General features: G+C 38.7%; 1 protein-coding gene across 2 annotated transcripts in view; it reads left to right on the plus strand.

Moving 5' to 3' along the window:
• The window catches only part of Crppa (CDP-L-ribitol pyrophosphorylase A), a 288,105-nt gene that overhangs the window by 1,915 nt on the left and 263,344 nt on the right, over positions 1–22,846 (plus strand). For both annotated transcript variants that reach the window (XR_004114134.1, XM_031355623.1), the window contains exon 2: positions 7,207–7,483. Coding sequence is in view for 1 of the 2 variants with exons in the window: in XM_031355623.1 (XP_031211483.1) it covers positions 7,207–7,483 (277 nt within the window). In the remaining variant the exon portion in view is untranslated. The remainder of the gene's footprint in view (positions 1–7,206; positions 7,484–22,846) is intronic.

The raw sequence follows: 22,846 nt of genomic DNA on the forward strand, positions 1-22,846 counted from the left end.
TTTGTTTGTTTGGCTAACAAGGACCTGAGATCAGGAGTCTTGGTCCCTCATGCTTCATGACACCACTATCAAGGAAGAAAATTTGTTTCAGGAAACCATGTGACAAAAGTATTGTGTAGTCTAGGGCTTACAACTCTGTGAAGAGACCCAGTTCAGTTGATTAACCTATGTACCCAATTTTTACTGTTTAGAAAAAGGTTCTGCCTGGATTTGAAGTTGGCAATTGTTTTATCACTCGTAGTCGTTGACTGGGGGCCCCCACAAGAGCTGCAGTAGTGTAGTTCCCACAATGGAGTGACCTGAACTCCTTAGAACTGGGGTTCCTTGGAACTGACCTGCCATGGAACTGGTTGAATTCCACAGAAAGCAGCAGCAGCCACTATACTGAAGAGTCAACCCATCTATCTGAAGACCATACAGAATGCTGTTGCTCCTTATTCTGACAGAGTAGAGACAGGGTAGTGCCCTCTCTAGGTATGTCTGACATGAGGGGTTATAGGATGGAGCTGACTGTTTAATGAACTTTAGGTCAGGACTGGGGCCAGCGTCTTTTACTCTGATGGCTAACAGCTTTATCAGTACCTGGGGATGTTTAGGATGTTGACTGGGGATAAAGTCGGCCGGGCAAAACCTGCAGCTAGCTGGGTCACAGAGGGGTTAAGGCACTGCTTTTTTGTCATTGTTGTTTGTTTGTTTGTTATTCTTTTTTAAGATACAAAAAATGGGATTGGTGAGTAGGGGACCAGAGAAATAAAAATTCTTACCAGTAGTCTGATTTCTGGTTTCAAATATTTAAGAAAAGAAAATGTTAATTCAAAGCATAGTTTAGTGTGGAATATCTTTAAAAAGACAATATTAGGACCACACAAGAACAAACAAAAGAATGAGGTGAACTTCAGTTATGCTTATTTAGATGTAGGCTCTTCTTCTTCAGTCAGTAAGTGTGCTTTGACTTCACTTTCCCTATAACTCTTGAGGTTCCTTGAGCTCTCTTAGGTAGAAGATCCTACTTAAGATAACTTGTTCCTTGATATGGTTCATGCTTATCAAAACATTATAACTGGACCTCTGATATATAGGAAGATGGTCCTGTATAGCAACACACTAGCAATCCAACCCCCTGATCAATATCTGAAGTTTTATTAGAGTGGATTAGTCTTGATCTAACAGATGTGATTCAGTAGATCAATATGTGTGTTTGTATAATAGAAATACAAACTTGTGATTACAATTCATCTGCTGCCTCTCTTAGTGCTTGGAAACCAAGGATGGCCTATGCTTAGAGTTTTTTTTTTTTTAAGACTGCAAGGTATAGATTTCAATGTATTAACTTACAGTTTATTTAACTTTCTCTTTTCTATGTTTTTGATTTAAACCATGGCAAATTCTGTTACCAGGATAGATGAGAATTGCACAAGTGTTTCTCTAAATGAGCCCCATTGATCCTGTGAGTTAAACTGAGATAGTAAAAATGGGAGAGGGGAGATGTGAGGAGTGTTTGAGAGAGAGTAGAGAGTATTGATCCTGGTGATTCGTGATTCAGGAGAAAGGTGTTTAGGAGAGCTTTAGTTGAAGGGTAGTTTAATTTGCTTCATCAAGAAGGTCTTAGTGTTTAAGTGAAGGGGAGAAGAGAAGCCGTTGTTGTGTTTTGTGATGGTGACAGGATAAGAGCTTTGTGTTGTCTTCCCTTTGAGACTTTCAAAAACAAGTGAAGACCATTGGCTCTGAGGCTCCCAGAACAGCACCAAAGTAAGAAGGCTTGCTGTGACTAAGGGGGTAGGAACCCCCGTTTCTTACTATCTCAACATTTTATCCTAAAACATCAAAATAGGCACAAAGAGGTGGGATTCTGTAGACAAGGTTCCAGAACAATTCAGAGTCAACTTTCCATGAAGGCAGTCATGGTGGAGAGCAGCAGCTGCCACTGTCCCTTTAAGGCCACATTTCTGCAGCCTGCATGAAAGTATTCTGTGGGTGTTAACTTGGCTTGACACCCCCGGGTTTGTAAGTAAGTACGCATTTGTATAAATGTTCTGCTTTCAACTGGCTTTATTAAACTATCTAATCAGAGTATGCTTGTAGCCTTATTCCAGGAGAAAATACCTTCTGAGATATTATATTTCCGCCTCAAAATGTCTGTAGGTGTTATGGAGCTTGGGGCTACGTTTATATTTGCTATGGAATGTGCCAGGAAGGAAACAAGCATGCGGATTTGATAGAATTGGGCTGCCGGGGGTTTGGTGTGGACTTGTTCTCAGCTCAGAGGTAGGCTAGAGGCTTCTATTCAGCACGTATTTACTCAGTGTGCACTGTGTGAGGTACTTAAGGTCTTTTACAGTCTCATGATTTTACATTATTAAAAGTCTTCTGCAGAATTAAAATTTAATTCTATGACTTGAAAAGAATGTGAATAAATCCTTTGGAATACAAACAGTACTTAACAAAAGCTTGCAGGTCCTGGGTGTATTCTGGGTTTGAACAAAATCACATTGTAAGCCCACTACCGCCTGAGTGGTATGAAGTAGTGTTTTCTAAACCTTTACTTTTTTTTGAGTAAACTTTCCCCATTTTCTACTACGCATTTAATTCTCATTTCTCTTTAGCCTAGTCAACAATACTGAATTTAACTTTATAGGAAACTGTGATGATGCATAATGGCTCCTGTAACACACACTTTGAAAAATAGTGGCTTAAGTCATTTTAAAGCTGACCATGGTGGGTCACACCTATAACTCTGTCAGTCAGGAGGCTGATATAGTAAGATTGTAATGTGTTTGAGACTAGATTGGGGTAGGTAGTGCATTCTAGGGCAACCTGTATTAGACACTGTCTCACTAACAGAAATGCCCCACCATCCAAACCTCAGACCCATCATAAATTCAACTTAATATGTTGGGGCTAGAAAGATGGCTCAGTGGTAAGAGCCCTTGTTACTCTTGCGGAGGATTCAGGTTCGGTTTCTAGCACCAACATGGCAGGTCACAAACATCTGTGTCTGTCTTGTAGTCTCACTGGACTGTATGTGTATGGTGCACATACATATGTGCAGGCAAAACACTCATACATTTAATAAAGTTAATAGAATTGCCTGGGAATGGTCTAAAGCTACAGCTCTAGCTGTTTACGATTACTTACATTTAATTTAATTTATTTAAAACACAAGGAACCATTGAACAGATATTTGAATGCTTATGTTCTGTGTTAGCCTTTCATTTTTCTTCTTGATTCTTTTGTATTTTAGTTGACTATAATTTTTCATTAAACTTTTAAAAGTTATCTCAGCTGAATTCACTGGAAGAACATGCAATGTAAACTAGCAAGGTCAGTCAGCTTAGGAATCAACTTCACCTCTTGCTTTACACAAAAGTTCTGCCACTGATGTAGCTGAATATATATTATAATTCTTCTATAATGAAAAGAAGGTAACTTAGGACCACATTAAATAATCAACACATTTTATGGCTTTTAATAATTTCTCTCTCCCTTTCTTCTTTCCCTTTCTTTCCTTCTTTCTTTTTTCCTCCTCTCTTCATCTTCCTTCCTTCCTTTCTTCCTCTTCCTCCTCCTCTTCCTCCTCTTCTTCATTTTTTAAGACAGGTTTTCCTGTGTAGCTCTGGCTATCTTGGAACTTCGTAGACTAAGTTGCCCTTAAGTTACCCTGCCTCTGACTCCCAAATGCTGGAACTAAAGGCATGTGCCACCATGCCCAGCTTAATAATTGCTTAAAAGTATTTTACCTAATTGTGTAAGCATTTTTTTCTGTCCAGATAGCAGATATTTATTAACATATGGTGTGCGACATAAGGAATGCTATACTTCTGTGCTCACTATTGTTTCTCCTGCATTGCATAAGAGAGGGCACATGCTCAATGCTTGGTTGACTTTTGTTCAATGTCCCAGTAAATAAATGAAAGAAAACTTTCCTTTGTTGGAATTATTAGAAATTATAGAAAATTGGTTGTTTTACTGCAGAGGCAACTGTGCATCAGTTTTAACCCTGGTCACAGAAATGAAGTGTTAGATGCAGAATGGTCCAGAATGATGCTTTCTCTCCTAGATGTTAGACTTTCCTTCTGAGGCAGTGTAGGTACATATATTTAGGTTAATGGTATGGGCTCCAAAGTCAGATTGGGTTTATCCTGGTCCTTTCATTTTCTCCTGGTGTGACCATGGGCAGGCCACTATCTCCGTGTCCTCAAGCATAACATTGAGACCATTGCAATGTATCCCAAAGAGCTAGGTGTAGGGATATTGTATGCAAGATCCTCAATATAGCCCACAAACACTAGCAAAGATTCCATATTTTTCACTATTTCTATAACTAATTGTACTGGCTGGTTTTGTGTGTCAACTTGACACAGGCTGGAGTTATCACAGAGAAGGGAGTTTCAGTTGGGGAAGTGCCTCCATGAGATCCAGCTGTGGGGCATTTTCTCAATTAGTGATCAACGGGGTAGGGCCCCTTGTGGGTGGTGCCACTCCTGGGCTGGAAGTCTTGGGTTCTATAAGAGAGCAGGCTGAGCAAGCCTGGAGAGGCAAGCCAGTAAGAAACATCTCTCCGTGGCCTCTGCATCAGCTCCTGCTTCCCGACCTGCCTGAGTTCCAGTCCTGACTTCCTCTGGTGATCAACAGCCATGTGGAAGTATAAGCTCAACAAACCCTTTCCTCCCCAACTTGCTTCTTGGTCATGATGTTTATGCAGGAATAGAAACTCTGACTAATACACTAATATTATTGAAAGTAACATGTGTGCTGGGTTCTGGGATGTGGTCTTTCTGAGAGCCAGGGGCCTAATGAGAGAGAAAATGACGGACTATAGCATGACATGTAATAACTTTTGGGAGACAAATCTTTTGTAAGTGGAAGGAAAGGATGTTGCTCCCAACTTTATGGTCAAAAAGGTTCCCGGATTGGGCTGTGTCTTGACCTGAGGAGCAAGTAAGGCTCAGAAATGGGTTTGTAGGCTAGGGAGAGAAGGAAGAGCAGTATTGAGAAATGAGGGTACCACAGAGACATGCTAGTAAGAGGATATGTTGCCCTCTGTATTGGCTTTCTCAACAGTGTGCGAGGAGATCAATTTAAGTGAGGAGAAGCTTGACTTTACAGGCAATGCAAATTGTTATGTGGAGAGGACAGTTGAAGTGAATCAGCAGAACTAACAGAATGTAGGCTGGACGCTGACCTGACTTTAACTTTCAAAGACCCTGTGACTCACTGATGCTAGCTATGCCTCTTGTCCCTAAAGGTTTCATGACACTTTAAAATAGCATTCCTAACTGGGGACCAAATCTTCAACTACAGGAGCCTGTATGGGCATCTCAGAGCCACGTTCCTATCAGGGAGCAGCTAGGCATGAAAGAAGAGGGTCATGGTAGACGGAAGGCCTGTGTGTTTATAGGGATGGAGGAGGCAGTAAGTTATACACAGGTCTGGGCTAGAACCTGTAGTATGACCCTATGTTTTGAACTTGAGAGGGATCATCTAGAAGTAGCAAGAATAAACTGAGTTGGGGGAAGATGAGACAGTTAATAGCCCATTCATGAAGTACCAGAGATTACAAGAACGAGTAGTTGAGTCAGAACCTTTCAGAACTATACACTGAATGAAGGGTGGGGTAGGGAATGCAGAGTAGTGGTTTTCCAGTTGCTATAATCTTTGTGAATAGTATAGTTTCCACATTGCTAGGGTGGGGTAAGTTCTAGAATTGTCAAGGATGACATTGGTATGAGGGATAGAGTAAATAAACCAAAGAAAGATTTATAAGTAATCTCATTCTGTAGTTTTTATCACTTAGAAAGACTACAGATTGCTCACGGGCACTTTATGTTATTGCATCATTTTCATTATTGAAGCCTTCAATATGAAATGTCTGAGAAAATATAAAAGTAATTGAGGACCTCTAAGGAGCTTTAGGATATATGGTTAAAAGCAAGAAACCAGTGCGTAAGTGTAAGATGTTATGCTATGGACAGTTTATTCATTCAATAAACAGTTATTAAACACCTGAGAAGAGTTTTGTATAAAGCAATGTACAAGACAGATAGATATATGTGCTACCACAGAGCCCATACTCCAGAGGATGAATCAAAACAAACGAACAAAAAAGAATTCTGTTTCATCAATAAAAAAATAAAATACAGCCTCCTCCCTTCTCTATAAACACACAGGCCTTCCCTCTGCCATGACCCTCTTCTTTCATGCCTAGCTGCTCCCTGATAGGAAAGTAATGTGGCTCTGAGATGCCCATACAGGCTCCTGTAGTGTAATTTTCGTAAATAAAAAAACTTAAAAAGTATATTCAATAAATTATCATGTAAATGTCTTCTGAGAAATACTTCCCATGTAAGAGACTGCATAGAGATATATGTGAATCTCATACAGGTTACAAACAAGACATCCTTAATGCATGTTAAGTGCATTTCTTGTTATTTCTCATTTGGAAACTTTACTTCTGGTACTTAACTAGCATGACTGTATAGGGTTCGTAGGCTCATAACTTTATTATTTTTATTTTAAATTGAATTTTGTAGTTGGCATAAAAAAATATTAGAAATTTTAAGTGACCTTTACTCTGAATCAATTGATACTGTAGGCCAGAGGTATTTGTCCTGAGTTTGTCCCATGGGAACATACATGTCCTCAGTGTCACTTGTTTGCTAGTACTGGTATTTGTTAAACTTGTTTGAGTCTAGAGCCAGTATGGACTGTGATCAGTCTGGTGGATGTCTGTATGAGACCAGCTACCTAGTTTTAGTATTTGTGTGGTTGGTTGTAGCTCATGCAACATCTTGAGATAGTCAGCTTGTAGAGCTCAATAATGTTTTATATTGTTCTTACCCTACTGAAGGATAAAATGTTAGGAAAAAATATAAATTTAAAAGCATAATCTTTTGTATGTTTTCTCAGACAATTTGCAGATTGCTATTTATTCAAATTTATTTGAAGTGACAAATCTCATGTATGTAATATATGGGATAGCATACTTTATGTACCATTCCATATATGATACATACAGTGTGAAAAATCACCTTTATTGATAGTGTGAAATGGTTATTGATTCCCAGACTTCATAAAAATGCATAAGAACTGAACTTTCAGGATTAATCTCCCAATGTAGATCAATTGATATTTATACTGGAAATTCAGTTTTCTTTTATGAGCTTTAGAGTTCATTTATATTAAAATGTACACATGCTTTCTTTGTAGAGTATGCTGGATTAAGGACATTGTTGTGACCGTGACAGGGGAGAACATGGAAGCAATGAGAAGTATCATCCAGAGGTATGGGCATAAGCGCATCTCACTAGCTGAGGCCGGAGCCACACGCCACAGATCAATTTTCAATGGACTGAAAGCCCTGGCAGAAGATCAGCCAGACTGTAAACTCACTAAGCCAGAAGTTGTGATTATCCATGATGCCGTGAGACCTTTTGTTGAGGAAGATATCCTCCTGAATGTTGTCTTAGCAGCTAAGGAACATGGGGTGAGTGTTTGGCACTGATAACAGTTAAGGGGCAAACATAGTGGTGTGGTTACTTTGCTGAATTTTGATAGAAATATATTTAACTATAAGTGGGAACAATGACCCAAAGACATTACTTTAGGGCTGTCATAACATTTCAGACTGTGAGATGTGGACTTCTTTTATTATACCATTTATCATATTGTGATATGAGCTATGTAGAAAAGCATAGACTGATATAACTAGAATATATAGATATTATGTTCATTCAGTTCTTCTTTTTTCCCTTATAGTTAGTTCTTCTTTTTCTCTTCATGCTAACTGTGCGAACCTGTACATTGTTTGTATGTATATATACATTACTGGCTAGATTCCACATATGAGTGAATATCTAGTTTATTTCTTTGTGAGATTGTAGATAATGGACATAAGTTGTAAAAAAGGATATAGAGCTAACTATTTTTTCTATTTCTAGTTCTGTTCTTAAAACTTCTTTTTAATTTTGGTGGTGGTTAGGTATATTAAGTATATTTAGTACTGAAGCTGTAAAATTTAATGTATAGTTTCACAATTTCCATTTCAATGTCAATTTTAACTGTATGTATTTTCATTAAGTTATATAGACTTTGGGTCTGGTTTATTATGGTTTGTAATGTTTTATTTAAAATTTTTCATAATGAAATTTGTATATCTATATCTATATCTATATATACACACAAATAGAACTTTAATGAGTGAAATTCATAAGCTGTTGTATTTCTGCACAGAAATCTGGCAGAAGTGCAGGATATGCACAATTAACAAAAATCTGTCCGATGGAACTTGATGTTGTATGTTGAGTCTGTCATCAATGGCTTATTTTCTAGAATGAATAGCCATCCATGACTTTTGCATCATGTACACTAGTCATTTGAGGAGGACATGATTGTCTTCCATTCTTTATCACTGGGTAAACACAGGCTGGGCAAATGCCTATGATAGATATCTGTAGAACATGTTTATTTTTTTCTGTTCATCAGGTAAATTTCTGTAAGTATGGGCACAGACATCAAAGTGAAGTTTTCAGTGTAAATTTGAGACAGGGGGGTAATATTGTGTGGCACTAATCCAACGAAGACATGAACAAATGTTTGTTCACTCCAAATATGGAATCAATGACAGACTAAAGCAAGGATACCGCCTGCGGTGGTTTGAATAGTTTGGCCCCAGTAGATACATGTGGTTGAATGCTTGATCCATGGGGAATGGTACTACTAGGAGGTGTGGACCTGTTGGAGGAAGTGTGTTACTGTGGGGGAAGGTTTTGAGGTCTTCTAAGCTCATGCCATACTTCCTGCAGTGATGATAATGGACTAAACCTCTGAAACTATAAGCCAGCCCTAATTCAATGTTTGCCTTTATAAGAGTTACCTTGCTCATGGTGTCTGTTCACAGCAATAAAACCCTAAGTAAGATACCACCAAAGCCTGCCTCGTTGAGCCAAGGATTTTAATTGGTGTTATTTACAAAAATGTGGATGAGTAGACTCCTAGGAGCTGCATCACTCAAAGCCTACTCAAGCATGGGTACAGGAGTGCTGGAAACATTGCATAACTTGGTAGGTTGCTAAGTTAACAACAGCAAGATAACTAAGATAACACTGCAGCTCAACAGGTTGGAGAGGGCCTTTCCCCAGGGAGCTTATTTGATCTCTGTTTCTCCTGGGCAGTTGAGCTGGCCTCTTTTTCCAGGTAGTTTCTTCTAAGCATCTTTTCTGCTTTGCCTTTTCTAGACAGCTCCACCTGTCTGAGAGTCTTCTAGGCAATTTGACTGTTCTGTTCCTTTCAATTGCTGCCCTACTCCTTACTATTTCTATAACCAGTGTACTGGGGAGAAACTTAGAGTCTTTGGTCAGGTTCAGAGACTTCCTGAAACCGCTAAGTTGTTTACCTCCTGAAGTTAATGAATTTGCCTCCAGGCTGTAGTTTGTCTGCGGAAATAGCTATGTAACATATAGAACTAGTCTAGTTAATTACGACTCAAATGCTGCTTTTGTATTGGGAGTCCTCTTGCTAATGTTTTAAGTGACAGAAAGATTAATTTTCTTGTTCTAATTAATATGCTGAGGATGCCATTGTTTTATGCAATTAATAAAGCCTATCAAAATGTATGGCAGGTAATTTTTGTTAAGTATGTCAAGGAGAATTCTTGAAAAGAAGCTGTTTGTAAAAATGGATTGACTGATGAGAGCTGTGGTGGGTTGCAGGGGTTGGAATCTTGGAGGTTGAGAGACTTAGCCAGACATTATCTCTAGCTAGCTTTAGCCCCTGGGAGTAGCCATTCCTTGTTCAACTCTGTGCTGGAAGTAATATCCTGTGACTCATGATAAAATGCCTTTGGCATCTATTAATTTAGCATTTAGCAGAACACTAACTTCCACCAACCCCAAAGCTAAGATTGTCATCAGATAGCAACCATGGCTGATAGTAGAGCTTTCCCCGTCTTGCTGTTATTTTCTCTGATATTTCAACTAGCACATTTGAAAAGTGTCTTGATTTATGACTCTCTCTGCTTTGTTACTATAAAAACTTTATGAAACTACTTCCATGTTGGAACATGAAATTTAAAGTAACCTAAATTTGTGTTCTCAGGCTATGATTAGTCAAATTTGGCTCTAGAATAAACTACCTTCTATTCCTATTGAGGTGCGAGCTGTTTTTTTTTCTTCCTTTCTTTTCTTTCTTTCTTTTTTTTTTTTGACAAACATTTGTGACAATTCTTATAAACTGTAATTTTCTTAAACTGGGACTCAAACTATTTTTAAAATTTAATCACATATATATTTTAAAATCAACAACTTCTACTTTTAATGAAATCTGGGCCTTTCTAATTACATTTAAAAGCATGATTCAGAACCAAACTTTATGACATTAATTTTTGGAAAAGACATAAAAAATATGGTTTCTTTTGGAGACATTGCCTTGGTTTTGTGGATGGGAAAGGATGCTTTTCATGAATAGTAAAATCATGAGTTTCATATGTGTATTAAAGATTTTCTTCACTTTATTAATGATTAACTAGATGTTACAACTGGTTCAAATTTAAATCCAGAGAAAGACAAAGTTCTATGCAATAAAAATCAGTTTGTAGATGAATTAAAAGACAGACAAAGCTGGGATTTCCATGAAGGAGTCACTTAGACCACACTAGACAGAACATATTTGTGTGTTTGAGCATTGCTTTAATTATCTGAAAGGTTTAAAATGATGAAGAGCTCAAAGACTACATTCATATAGTGTGGGAGGGTCTCTAAGAAACAAGTTTCTACACTGATGTAGTCTGTAACTTGCTCTTAAGTTTTCATAGGGGGCTGGGAGTGCTTGTAATATTGTCCTGGTAGCCTCAGTTATACGAAAATGAGATTTCCTGCCAACTTAGACTTGTAATCATGAAGAAGCCAATACAGTTTAGATAAGAGTAGATGCATTTCTTCAAAGGGTGGTAAATAATGCCATTCTTTTAACCTGTCCACAGAATATGAAGTGTGACCTGAGTCATGTTGCCCTAGGACATGAGCATTCTATTGACCACTCATTCAGCTAGAGCTACTGTATACATTACAATTTAGTTTAAAAACTATCAATAGAGATTGGATACTCCAAGCAACTAAGAATAAGGTTGGTTGCGTACAAAAGCTTGGGATTGTCACCAGGACCCAGCTTGTCTTTGTGTAGTTATATTCTCAAATTCCACATGTAGGCAAGATGGCTTCTATAAGCCCAATGGCTATCTTATTCCAGGACTATCTCTTACTGTTAATGGTAATTTGGGTATAAAATATTAGGTGAGTGTTTTTTCCATTACCTTAAAAATAGATTATGAAATTCTTCCCTGTTTTTCTTTTTTCTCTGCTTTTGATAAGCCTGCAAAAGTAAAATTAGACTTTTAAATTGTTTTCCCATGGAAATGGAGAGAAAGTTTAGTGGTTAAGAGCATGCGGTATATGACACTTGCAAAGGACCAAAGTTTATATCCTAGCATTCACGTCTTGTGGCTCACAACACCTGTAACCCAGGCTTCCAGGGCTTTAATGTCCTCTTCTGGCCTCTGCATGTGCCTGTACTCATGTCCACACACACACACACACACACACACACACACACACACACACGTAAACACATCATTAACAAAAAATGTGACAAATGCATTTTTGTTATTCTTTTGAAAGATGCTCATATCCTTTTCCTCATAATTGTTCAGTGTGTAGGATGTGCCTTGATATGAGCTTTTTTATGAAACTAGATTTCATATTTGTATTCTAGGAAATTCTAAATCATTGTTTGGCTATTCTCTGCCACATTTCCTATCTGCATGTATTTTTCTTCTCTCTCTCTCTCTCTATATATATATATACACATATATGTATATATGTATATATGCATATTAGATCCTTTTATCCCATCTTCATGTCTAGTTTTTCTTTTATGTTTCTAGGTAATCTGTTTTCTATTTCATTCACTTTTTAGCTGTGTCTAATCTCCTAGTTAGGAATCCATTTAATATTTTTCAGTTCTCTGGAGTTCTTTCTAGTCCTTTTTCCAATGTGATTTGTCTTCTTTCTGTTTTTGATTTTACATTTTTTCCTTTAATATTTAAACCATTTATACATTGCAGCTAATTGTACTTCTTGGTAGCTCTCCAACTTTTCCTTTCTGTTAACTTTTGCTCATGATCTGTTTCCTTCTTTGCCTTATAGTTTGAGCTGTAACAGATGTCAAAGAATGAGTACCACTCTTGTTTGGCAGGACTTTATCAGGGAGAATCCTGTGGACATAGGATAGGGTGTGTGTTTGAAGCATGGATTTATGTTGTTTCTGCCAGCAATTCCAAGCACATTAACAACTTTGAACAGCATTGCATTGATTTTTGGCTTGCGGTTTTGTAGATGCTGGGTAACATTAAATCAAACTATTCCTCCACATATGCCAAGCTGTAGGGCTTTTCAGGAGCAGCTGGCCCTGCTGCATAGGTCGAACGCCAAGACAATCTTGCTTTTAAAGGGGGGTGTACCCTTCATAACCTTTTGTCAGAGCCTGTCCTAACCAAGTGGTACAGGTACGATGTGAGTTATCACTTTTTGTTGTCTGTTAAAGTTAAATATCCTTGTTAACCCAAAGCATTTTTATAATCTTATTTCCTTTTGTTTCTTTGTTACTTCCCAGAAATTTTGACATAAGCTCAGTTATATTTTTAAAGATTTTTTTTTAAAAAAGTTCTGACTTGCATTTATTAGTTTTTTTAAACTGCAATAGTTTAAAAAATTCTTACTACCAATTAACAAAAATAGAAATATCCATATCTTCTAAGCATAAAATAGTCATGTACTTCTACACTTGTGTTAAGATGAATAGCAAAAAGGATTTTTTATAAGAGAAGTGTTAGAAAGTGAAAGTATATAGGGCTAATAAGAGATGCCTAAAAGGTGGTTGGGACTCGTTTGTACAGGGACAGCTAGGCTGCTGCATACTAGGAGAACTGGCAAGGCCTAGCTACTGAATACGTGAAGAAGTGAAGTCATGACATGAATTGTAAAGGAGGCAGTATTTGCCAAATAGTTTCCAAAAGACTGTGCCTGTTGTGGGAATTATAAAAAATGAATCCATCCCGCAAACTTTCCCGCTGGGCCACGTTCTTGAGCCCGTAGTGACTGGCATCACCATGTCCCAGTGGGCTCTAATCATTCTCTCCCAGCTATTAAAAACATCTCGCTCACATGCAACTCTTTACACACTCCCACAATCATTTGTCTAAATAGCGCCTAAGACCCAGTAAGTAAAGCATGACTCTTAAGGCCTTAATATCCAATTAGATTTATATAATAGTTAAATCACAATTTAGAAGATGCCAATATAATAATTTCAGAACCAACTGATAAAGACAATATTCTAACCCAATTAATCTATTTTGTAAAAACCTTTGCTTTGTTGTATAACCTCATGGGGTCTGTCTCGTCCTCATCGTCTGCCTCCATGATGACAACCTCTTCCTCCAACTTTTGCTCCATCTCTCTATTCCTGTCTAATCATAGACCTGTCACTGCCCTAATGTGCTTGGACAGAGAAAATTCTGCAGCATGTGCCAGAAGAAGAAATGTGGAAAGCTGCTAATGTTTCTTCCTTACCTGGGGTGAAAAGTTTGATGTATCTTTGCTTACTTATATTTTTATAATTTATAATATAAAGTTTATATTATATAATTACCTGTATTACTATTTTCCTAATCAACTTATAGAAATAGATTATATTTCCTGTCTCTACTTCCCTATCTCAGCTTATTCTCCAAGGCATAGCAATATGGTTCCTTCTAGAACCATTCTTCCTAATATCTTGGGACTTCCTGATTTAGAAACTAAATGTATTTTCTGTATATTGTATAATAAAGGATTTACTGGCCTTTGCTACAAGTTCTTAGAAGGCTCTACATACTTGGAATTTCTAACTAATAGGGTGTTGTTGTTGTTTACATTTCTGATCCTGAGATTGCTGATGCTCATGAGATGATGTAATTTAGGATGGAAACTAGTCACTATAAGGCCTCTGATGCTATTAGAGGGTTAATGTTTTGGACTGGTACACCATCATAGAGGAGAAGGGGACCACAGATGAAATTGAATCATGCAGAATCAGTTCAACTAGTAATTCATGTCAGGAAACTGTTGTAAGTCCATAGATCTTGAAGCACAGAACAACTGCCTGGTTATTGTGAATACACTGAGGTACTGACAATGGTGTGATCTGAATCCATAGAAACTTTGTATTCAGGATTATTCCAGACCATATTCAATATAGTTCTTCATCTGGGAGCTGGATTGACTTGTATTCCTAGTGATCAACCTGGTATTGTTATTGAGATTGGGGTATTGATTCTTCAGACCCAGAAAAAGGGTACTATGACAAGTCTTGCAATACAGAATGTATGATGTGACATAGTTTCTGTCCCTGGAGCAGAGCTAGCAGGGCATAAGACTTGTTTGTATAATACTGTACATATTTTCATGTTCCTCCTTTGGTGAATGCTCTCTCTGTTAAGGTTAATGAATCAATGATAATTAGAAACAGCATGAGTCCAGGAGGCAAGGGTGTGTCCAGTGTTCTTCAGCAAAAATTATAAATGCTGAGACCTTCAGCACAGCACTTAGGCTGTAGGAAAGAACTCAGAAAACATGAGTTCAAAAATATTTAAGCAGGATTTCTCAACTACACAAAATAAAGTGATGTAATATGATTATATAAGGGGCTTCATAGACCTAAAAGAACAGAGACAGATGTACTATGAGCCAACTTGTTAGAAAGATATTAAGGAAGGAGATAAAAAGATTTAGGAAGTGAGGATCACAGAGCAAAGCAAAATCCCACCAAGTTAAATTTATTGTTTGTGCTTACAAAGGCAGGCAGATTCCTGAGTTTAAGATCATGTTGGGACAGACCTAGTTTAGGCCCAGGCTTGGCAGGAATGATGATCTCAGAGCCATATCCCACCCAGCTAGCATATTGTCTGTGCTTACTGTCTTTTTCTTTTTCTTTTTCTTTTTTTCTTTTTTTTTTTTTCTGAGACAGGGTTTCTCTGTTACCCCTGGCTGTCCTGGAATTCACTCTGGAGACCAGGCTATCCTCGAACTCAGAAATCTGCCTGCCTCTGCCTCCCAAGTGCTGGGATTAAAGGTGTGTGCCACCACCACCTGGCTATTTACTGTCTTTTCTAAGGACCAAGGGTGTAATAAGTTTCTGATTCATGGAATCATCAAAAGGGAACCTGGGGAGGGTGATGGAATTGATATGGAAATCAAAGAATGGGCTTTGGTCTTCAAGAGCTGAGCTGTTCTGAGATTGGTAGACAGTTATCTCAAGCAGAATACAGAACTTGTATCCATGATTGATTTCGTTCGAGTCATTTTTTTTTTTGCAACTCCCTAATACCCTTCCTTAGGACCCCCTCTGCAAGCTGAGGCTGATCCTTGGTGGTACTGGGAACATTCTGGACTTGCAGCTCATGGGTGATCTGAGCACCCCACCTGGGATTGTTGTCTGAAGTAGGGATTTCTGGTCAGGAATTGCTCACTTTAATCTGTGGTATGCATGCTAACATGGTAGCAACTTTGAGAATTATACCATAGCATGTCAGTTGGAGCTGAAACAATGAAAAGTCTTTATACCTGGCAGCATTAACCAGCTCGTCCTTCTTGAGTGACTCTATTGAAATCTATGACTCTATTTTCTTTTTTATTTCTATTTTCTATTTCTATTTTCCCCTTTTATTGGATATTTTTAAATTTACATTTCAAATGTTATCTCCTTTCCAGGTTTCCCCTCCAGATATCCCCTATTCCTTCCTCCTCTCCCTGCCTCTATGAGGGTGCTCCCACCCTCCCACCTTCCCACCCACCCTCCACCCTCCCACCCACCCACTCCCGCCTTCCTGCCTTGGAATTTCTCTACACTGGACCATTGAATCCCCTCAGGCCCAAGGGCTGCTCCTTCCACTGAAGTCCAACAAGGCCATCCTCTGCCACATATGCAGCTGGAGCCATAGGTCCCTTCATGTGTACTCTTTGGTTGGTGGTCCAGTCCCTAGGAGCTCTGGGGTCTAGCCTATTGACACTGTTGGTTCCCTTTATGGGGCTGCAACTCCCCTCAGCTCCTTCAGTCCTTTCTCCATCTCCTCCATCAGGGACTCCCAAGCTCAGTCCAATGGTTGGCTGCTAGCTTCCTCCTCTGTATTTGTGACTATTGTGAAGGGTATCATTTCCATAATTTCTTGCTAAGTCTGTTTGTCCTTTGAGTAGAGGAAGGGTACTGATTTGTTTCAGTTAATTTTATATTCAGCCACTTTGCTGAAGTTGTTTATCAGGTTCAGGAGTTCTCTGGTAGAATTTTTTGGGTCACTTAAGTATACTATCATATCATCTACAAATACTGATAATTTGACTTCTTCCTTTCCAATTTGTATCTCTTTGACCTCCTTTTGTTGTCTAATTGCTGTAGCTAGAACTTCCAGTACTATATTGAATAGATAGGGAGAGAGTGGGCAGTCTTGTCTAGTCCCTGATTTTAGTGATATTGCTTCAAGTTTCTCTCCATTTAATTTGACGTTGACTACTGGTTTGCTGTATATTGCTTTTACTAAGTTTAGGTATGGACATTGAATTCCTGACCTTTTCAAGACTTTTAACATGAAGGGATGTTGAATTTTGTCAAATGCTTTTACAGCTAATGAAATGATCATGTGGTTTTTTTTTTTCTTTGAATTTAGTTATGTAGTGGATTACATCGATGGATTTTTGTATATTGAACCATGCCTGCATCGCTGGGATGAAGCCTAGTTGATCGTGGTGAATAATCATTTTGATGTGTTCTTGGATTCGGTTTGTGAGAATTTTATTGAGTATTTTGCATTGATATTCATAAGGGAAATTGGTCTGAAGTTCTCTTTCTTTGTTGGATCTTTTTGTGGTTTTGGTATCAGCATAATTTGGCTTCATAGAACAAATTGGGTAGTGTTTCTTGTTCCTTCTGTTTCTATTTTGTGAAATAGTTTGAAGAGTAATGGTATTAGGTCTTTGAAGGTCTGATAGAATTCTGCACTAAATCCTTCTGGTCCTGGGCTATTTTATGGTTGGGAGACTTTTAATGACTGCTTCTATTTCTTCAGGGGTTATGAGACTGTTTTGATAGTTTATCTGATCTAGATTTAACTTTGGTATTTGATATCTGTCTAGAAAATTGTCCATTTCATCCAGATTTTCCAGTTGCATTGAGTATAGGCTTTTGTAGTAGGATCTTATGATTTTTTTTTGAATTTTCTCAGTTTCTGTTGTTATATCTCCCTTTTCATTTCTGATTTTGTTAATTTGGTATTGTCTCTGTGCCCTCTGCTTAGTCTGGCTAAGAGTTTAACTATCTTGTTGATTTTCTCAAAGAACCAACTCCCAGTTTGATTGATTCTTTGTATAGTTCTTATTGTTTCTACTTTGTTGATTTCAGCCCTGAGTTTGATTATTTCCTACAGTCTACTCCTCTTGGATGTCTTTGCTTCTTTTTGTTCTAGAGCTTTTAGGTGTGCTCTTAAGTGGGTAGTGAATGCTCTCTCCAGTTTCTTTTTGGAGGCACTCAAAGGTATGAGTTTTCCTCTTAGCACTGCTTTCATTGTGTCTCATAAGTTTTGGTATGATGTGTCTTCATTTTCATTAAATTCTAAAAAAGTCTTTAATTTCTTTCTCTACTTCTTTCTTGACTAAGTTATTGAGTAGGTTGTTGTTACAGTTCCATGTGTATATGGGCTTTCTGTTGTTTTTGTTGTCATTCAAGACCAGCTTTACTTAGTCTGTAGTGATCTGATAGGATGCATAAGATTATTTCAATCTTCTTGTATCTGTTGAGGCCTGTTTTGTGACTGATTATATGGTCAATTTTGGAAAAGGTACCAATGAGATGCTGAGAAGAAGGTATATTGTTTTGTTTTAGGTTGAAATGTTCTATAGATATCTATTAAATCCATTTGCTCTATAACTTCTGTCAGTTTCACTGTGTCTCTGTTTAGTTTTGATTTCATGATCTGTCCATTGCTGAAAGTGTGGTATTGAAGTCTCCCACTATTATTGTGTGCAGTGTAATGTGTGCTTTGATGTTTAGTAAAGTTTCTTTTATGAATGTGGGTGCCCTTGCATTTGGAGCTGAGATGTTCAGAACTGAGAGTTCTTGATAGATTTTCCCTTTGATGAGTATGAAGTGTCTTTCCTTATCTTTTTTGATAACTTTTGGTTGAAAGTCGATTTGATTTTATTTGATATTAGGATTACTACTCCAACTTATTGCTTGGGACCATTTGCTTGGAAAATTGTTTTACAGCCCTTTTCTCTGAGGTAGTTTCTGTCTTTGACAGTGAGGTGTGTTTCCTGTATGCAGCAAAATGCTGGTCCCTGTTTATATATCCAATCTGGTAGTCTTTGTTTTTTATTGGGGAATGAGTCCATTGATGTTAAGAGATATTAAGGAATAGTGATTGGTGCTTTGTGTTTTTGTTTGTTTATTTGTTTTTAGAGGTGGAATTATGTTTGTGTGGCTATCATTTTTTGCGTTTGTTGAAAGATTGCTTTCTTGCTTTTTCTAGGGTGTAGTTTTTCTCCTTGTGTTGGAGTTTTCCATCTATTATCCTTTGAAGAATAATACATTTTATGGAAAGATGTTGTATAAATTTCGTTTTGTAATGGAATATCTTGGTTTGTCCATCCATGATAACTGAAAGTTTTGCTGGGTATAGTAGCCTGGGCTGACATTTGTGTTCTTTTAGGGTCTGTATAACATCTACCCAGGATCTAGCTTTCACAGTCTTTGGTGAGAAGTCTGGTATATTTCTGATAGGTCTGCTTTTATATGTTACTTGATCTTTTTTCCTTTACTGCTTTTAATATTCTTTCTTTGTTTTGTGCATTTGGTGTTGTGACTATTATATGATGGGAGGAATTTCTTTTCTGATCCAATCTATTTGGAGTTCTGTAGGCTTCTTCTATGTTTATGGGCATCTCTTTCTTTAAGTTAGGTAAGTTTTCTTCTATAATTTTGTTGAAGATATTTACTGGTCCTTTAAGATGGTAATCTTCATTCTCTTCTATACCTATTATCCTTAGGACTGGTCTTCACATTGTTTCCTGGATTTCCTGGATGTTTTCAGATAGAAGCTTTTTGCATTTTGCTTTTTGCATTTTCTTTGACTCTTATGTCAATATTTTTTATGATATCTTCTGCCTCAAAGATTCTCTCTTCTACCTCTTATATTCTGTTGGTGATGTTTACATCTATGACTCCTGATCTCTTTCCTAGGTTTTCTAACTCCAGGGTTGTCTCCCTTTGTGATTTCTTTATTTTTTCTATTTCCATTTTTAGATCCTACCTGTTTTTGTTCAATTCCTTCATCTCTTTGGTTGTGTTTTCCTGTAATTTTTTTAAGGGATTTTTGTGTTTCCTCTTTAAGGGCTTCTAGCTGTTTACCTGTGTTCTCCTGTATTTCTTTAAGGGAGTTATTTATGTTCTTGTTAAAGTCCTATATTATCATTATGAGATGTGATTTTCAATCAGAGTCTTGCTTTTCTGATGTGTTTGTGTAACCAGGGTTCATTGTGGTTGCAGAACTGGGTTCTAATGATGCCAAGTAGCCTTGGATTCTGTTGCTTATGTTCTTTCACTTGCCTCTCAGCATCTGGCTATCTCTGGTGTTAGCTGGTCTTGTTGTCTCTGACTGTGGCTTGTCCCTCCTGTAAGCCTGTGTGTTAGTACTCCTGGGAGACCAATTCTCTCTGGGAGGAATTTGGACATGGAGAGCTGTGGCACAGGGTCAGCTTTGGGGGGTGTAGCACATAATCAGCTCCAGGCACTGATGGAAACTGGAAGGATCCTATCCCAGGCTGCTTCTTAGTTCCTGTATCCTGAGGGCTCTGGGTGGGTCCCTTGGAGCAGAAGTGGTGGTCTTACCTATGCTGACAGGTTTGACAGCACTCCTGGGACTCCAGCTCTCTCCTGGTGGTATTTGGGTATAGAAAGCTGTGGTGCAGGATTAGCTCCAGGCTTTGGCACAGGATTAGCTCTGGGCACAGGCCTGTGACTCTATAGTTGCTTTCCTCTTACATTTTGTCTGCTTATACCAAATCATATTTTCACCTTTTATGAGGTTCCTTCATTTTTGTTATCAATAATCTACTGATCTCTGAGAAATCTAAATCATGCCTACATTATAATTTTCTTCATAAAGTAAAATTCCCATGTTTGTGGTATAATCATGATTTGTTTTTGTTTGTATGTTTGTTATTGGATGGTTCATTAAATGTATGAAGGCAGAGGTATATGTTAAAAACGTGATTCTGCATCTAGGACTATCCAATTAGCTTTGTCACTGTTCTATTACTATAAGGAGACACCATGACCATAGCAGTTTTTATAATAGAAGGCATTTGATTTTGGTATGTCTTCAGTTTCAGATATTTAGTCCGTTGTCTTCATGGAGGGTCATGTATGGTAACATGCTGGTAGAATGGTGTTGGAGAGGTAGCTGGAAGCTCTACATCCCGATTCTCTGGGAGCAGACAGAGAAAATGACACTGGCACAGGTTTGAGCTTTTGAAATCTCAAGGGCCACTCCAAGTGACATAGTTCTTTTAACAAGACCACACCTAATCCTATAAGGCCATACTTACCAATAATGCCATTCTCTGTGGCATTATTTGGTGGCAATTTTGTTGAAACCACCCCAACAATGTAAACCCTTCTTTCTTTGGATGGTCAAAGAGAAAGGGCTTGTACTATGGTAGGAAAGGGCTGATGAGATCCCTGTTGCTGGCTTGGAGCTGTCAGGATGAAGGCGATGAGGGGGATTTGTTCTTGGGTTCTCTAAGGGAAGGCCTCCGTACTGGCTGGTTTTGTGTGCCAACTTGACACAGGCTGGAGTTACCACAGAGAAGGGAGCTTCAGTTGGGGAAATGCTTCCATGAGATCCAGCTGTGGGGCATTTTCTCAATTAGTGATCAAGGGGGTAGGGCCCCTTGTGGGTGGTGCCATCCCTGGGCTGGAAGTCTTGGGTTCTATAAGAGAGCAGACTGAGCAAGCCAGGGGAAGCAAGCCAGTAAGAAACATCTCTCCATGGCGTCTGCATCAGCTCCTGCCTCCTGACCTAATTGAGTTCCAGTCCTGACTTCCTCTGGTGATGAACAACCATGTGGAAGTAAGCTAAATAAACCCTTTCCTCCCCAACTTGCTTCTTGGTCATGATGTTTGTGCAGGAATAGAAACCCTGACTAAGACAGTCTTTGAGGTGTTTTTGGGTGGCCAGTAGTTGGCCATAAGAATAGCATGAATCTTGCCCTCCTCTTTCTCTTTCCTTCTTCCTCTCTTGCTCTCTTCTTTTTTTTCCCTCTCTCTTCCTCTCCTCTCCTTCTTCTCCTTTCTCTCTCCATGGTCATGACTGGCCTATTTTCTCCAAGATTCAGTCTGTTAGCTCTTGACATCCAGACTGAAGACTAGAAGTGTGAAAGGGCACTGAGCTGTCCTCAGGGTATTCTACTGTCATGGTTTGTTATTCTTCTACTCTTCTAAATAGATGCCATCTAGCCCTTTGTTAATGGCTACAAGATGACCAGTGTTAGGGTCCTGGTCCTTACTGTTGGTGTCTGGCACAACCTGAGCTTGGGCAGGAATCTCAATGTATCTTCTCAGCAAACCACACACAGATTTTTGTAAACATTGCTACAAAGTACAGAATAATTTGAACACCTGAGAGAATTCCTTACTCTTTCCCCTTCTATTCAGGCCCTCCCTTAATCCCTGGAGATTGAAAACATGTATTCTCTGTTCTTATACGTTTTGCCTTTTCTCATGCCACACTTAACCTTTTGAAAAAACTATTAATTCTGCGTGCATATGCATTTGTATGTAGAATTTGACTTTCACTACACAGTGAGGTCTTCCAAATCCCCTATGTTCATGCCTGTCTTCTGAATTCAAGGTTTTCTTTATTTAGCATCCAACTGAACAGTGGGGCCTGTGTCTCTCTGCTGCTGATGCCTGGGCTGCTCTCTGCAGCCTGGGGCTGCATGTTAGTTAGTTAAAAGGAAACAATGCATAATTGTGAGATATTTTATTATAGGAAAGAGAAAATAGGCCGGTAATGACCGTGGAGAGAGGAAGGAGAAGAGGGAGAGGAGAGGAAGAGAGAGGTCAAGAAAAGAAGAGAGCAAGAGAGGAAGAAAGGAAGCAAGAGAGAGGACAAAGAACAAGAGAAGACAAAGAAGGCAAGAGAGAGGACAAAGAGCAAGAGAGGAGAAGGCAAGAGGGAAGAGCAAGAGAGAGAGGAGGGGGCAAACTGCCCCTTATATTGTGTGAGTTGTACCATGCCTGGCTGTGGTCAGATGACTGGGGTTAGGGTCCAGTTAGAAGGCTGGAAGCTTGGGGCATTGTCTACATGATAGAGCACACATCTCCCATGGGGGGCTGTGAGAGGTTGTGACTGAAACAGGAGCCAGGGTTCCAGGAGTCATGGTCGAACACCTTCTGTCCCTTGCAGGCAGAAACTATCTCCCTCTGGAGCATCAGGGTTCCAGACCTATTACTTGATTGGGCTCAGGTTGCCTGAATAGACCACTGCCCTACACTGAACTGAGCCCCTGGATTTGTCTTTTTCCATGACTGTGGCTTTAGACATATGTTAGAATATTTTAACCCTGTCTTGAGTTTGCCTTGAGTTTAATAGTGGTGGTGGAGGCCTTGATTCCTGCCCTGGCCCCTTCCAACACAGACTAACAAATCAGATTTAGATATTAGGAAGGTGACTTCTCACTCACATAGTATGTACTTTAAGAGGATG

The sequence above is a fragment of the Mastomys coucha genome, unplaced genomic scaffold (genome assembly GCF_008632895.1).
Source record: "Mastomys coucha isolate ucsf_1 unplaced genomic scaffold, UCSF_Mcou_1 pScaffold6, whole genome shotgun sequence".
NCBI lineage: Eukaryota > Metazoa > Chordata > Mammalia > Rodentia > Muridae > Mastomys > Mastomys coucha.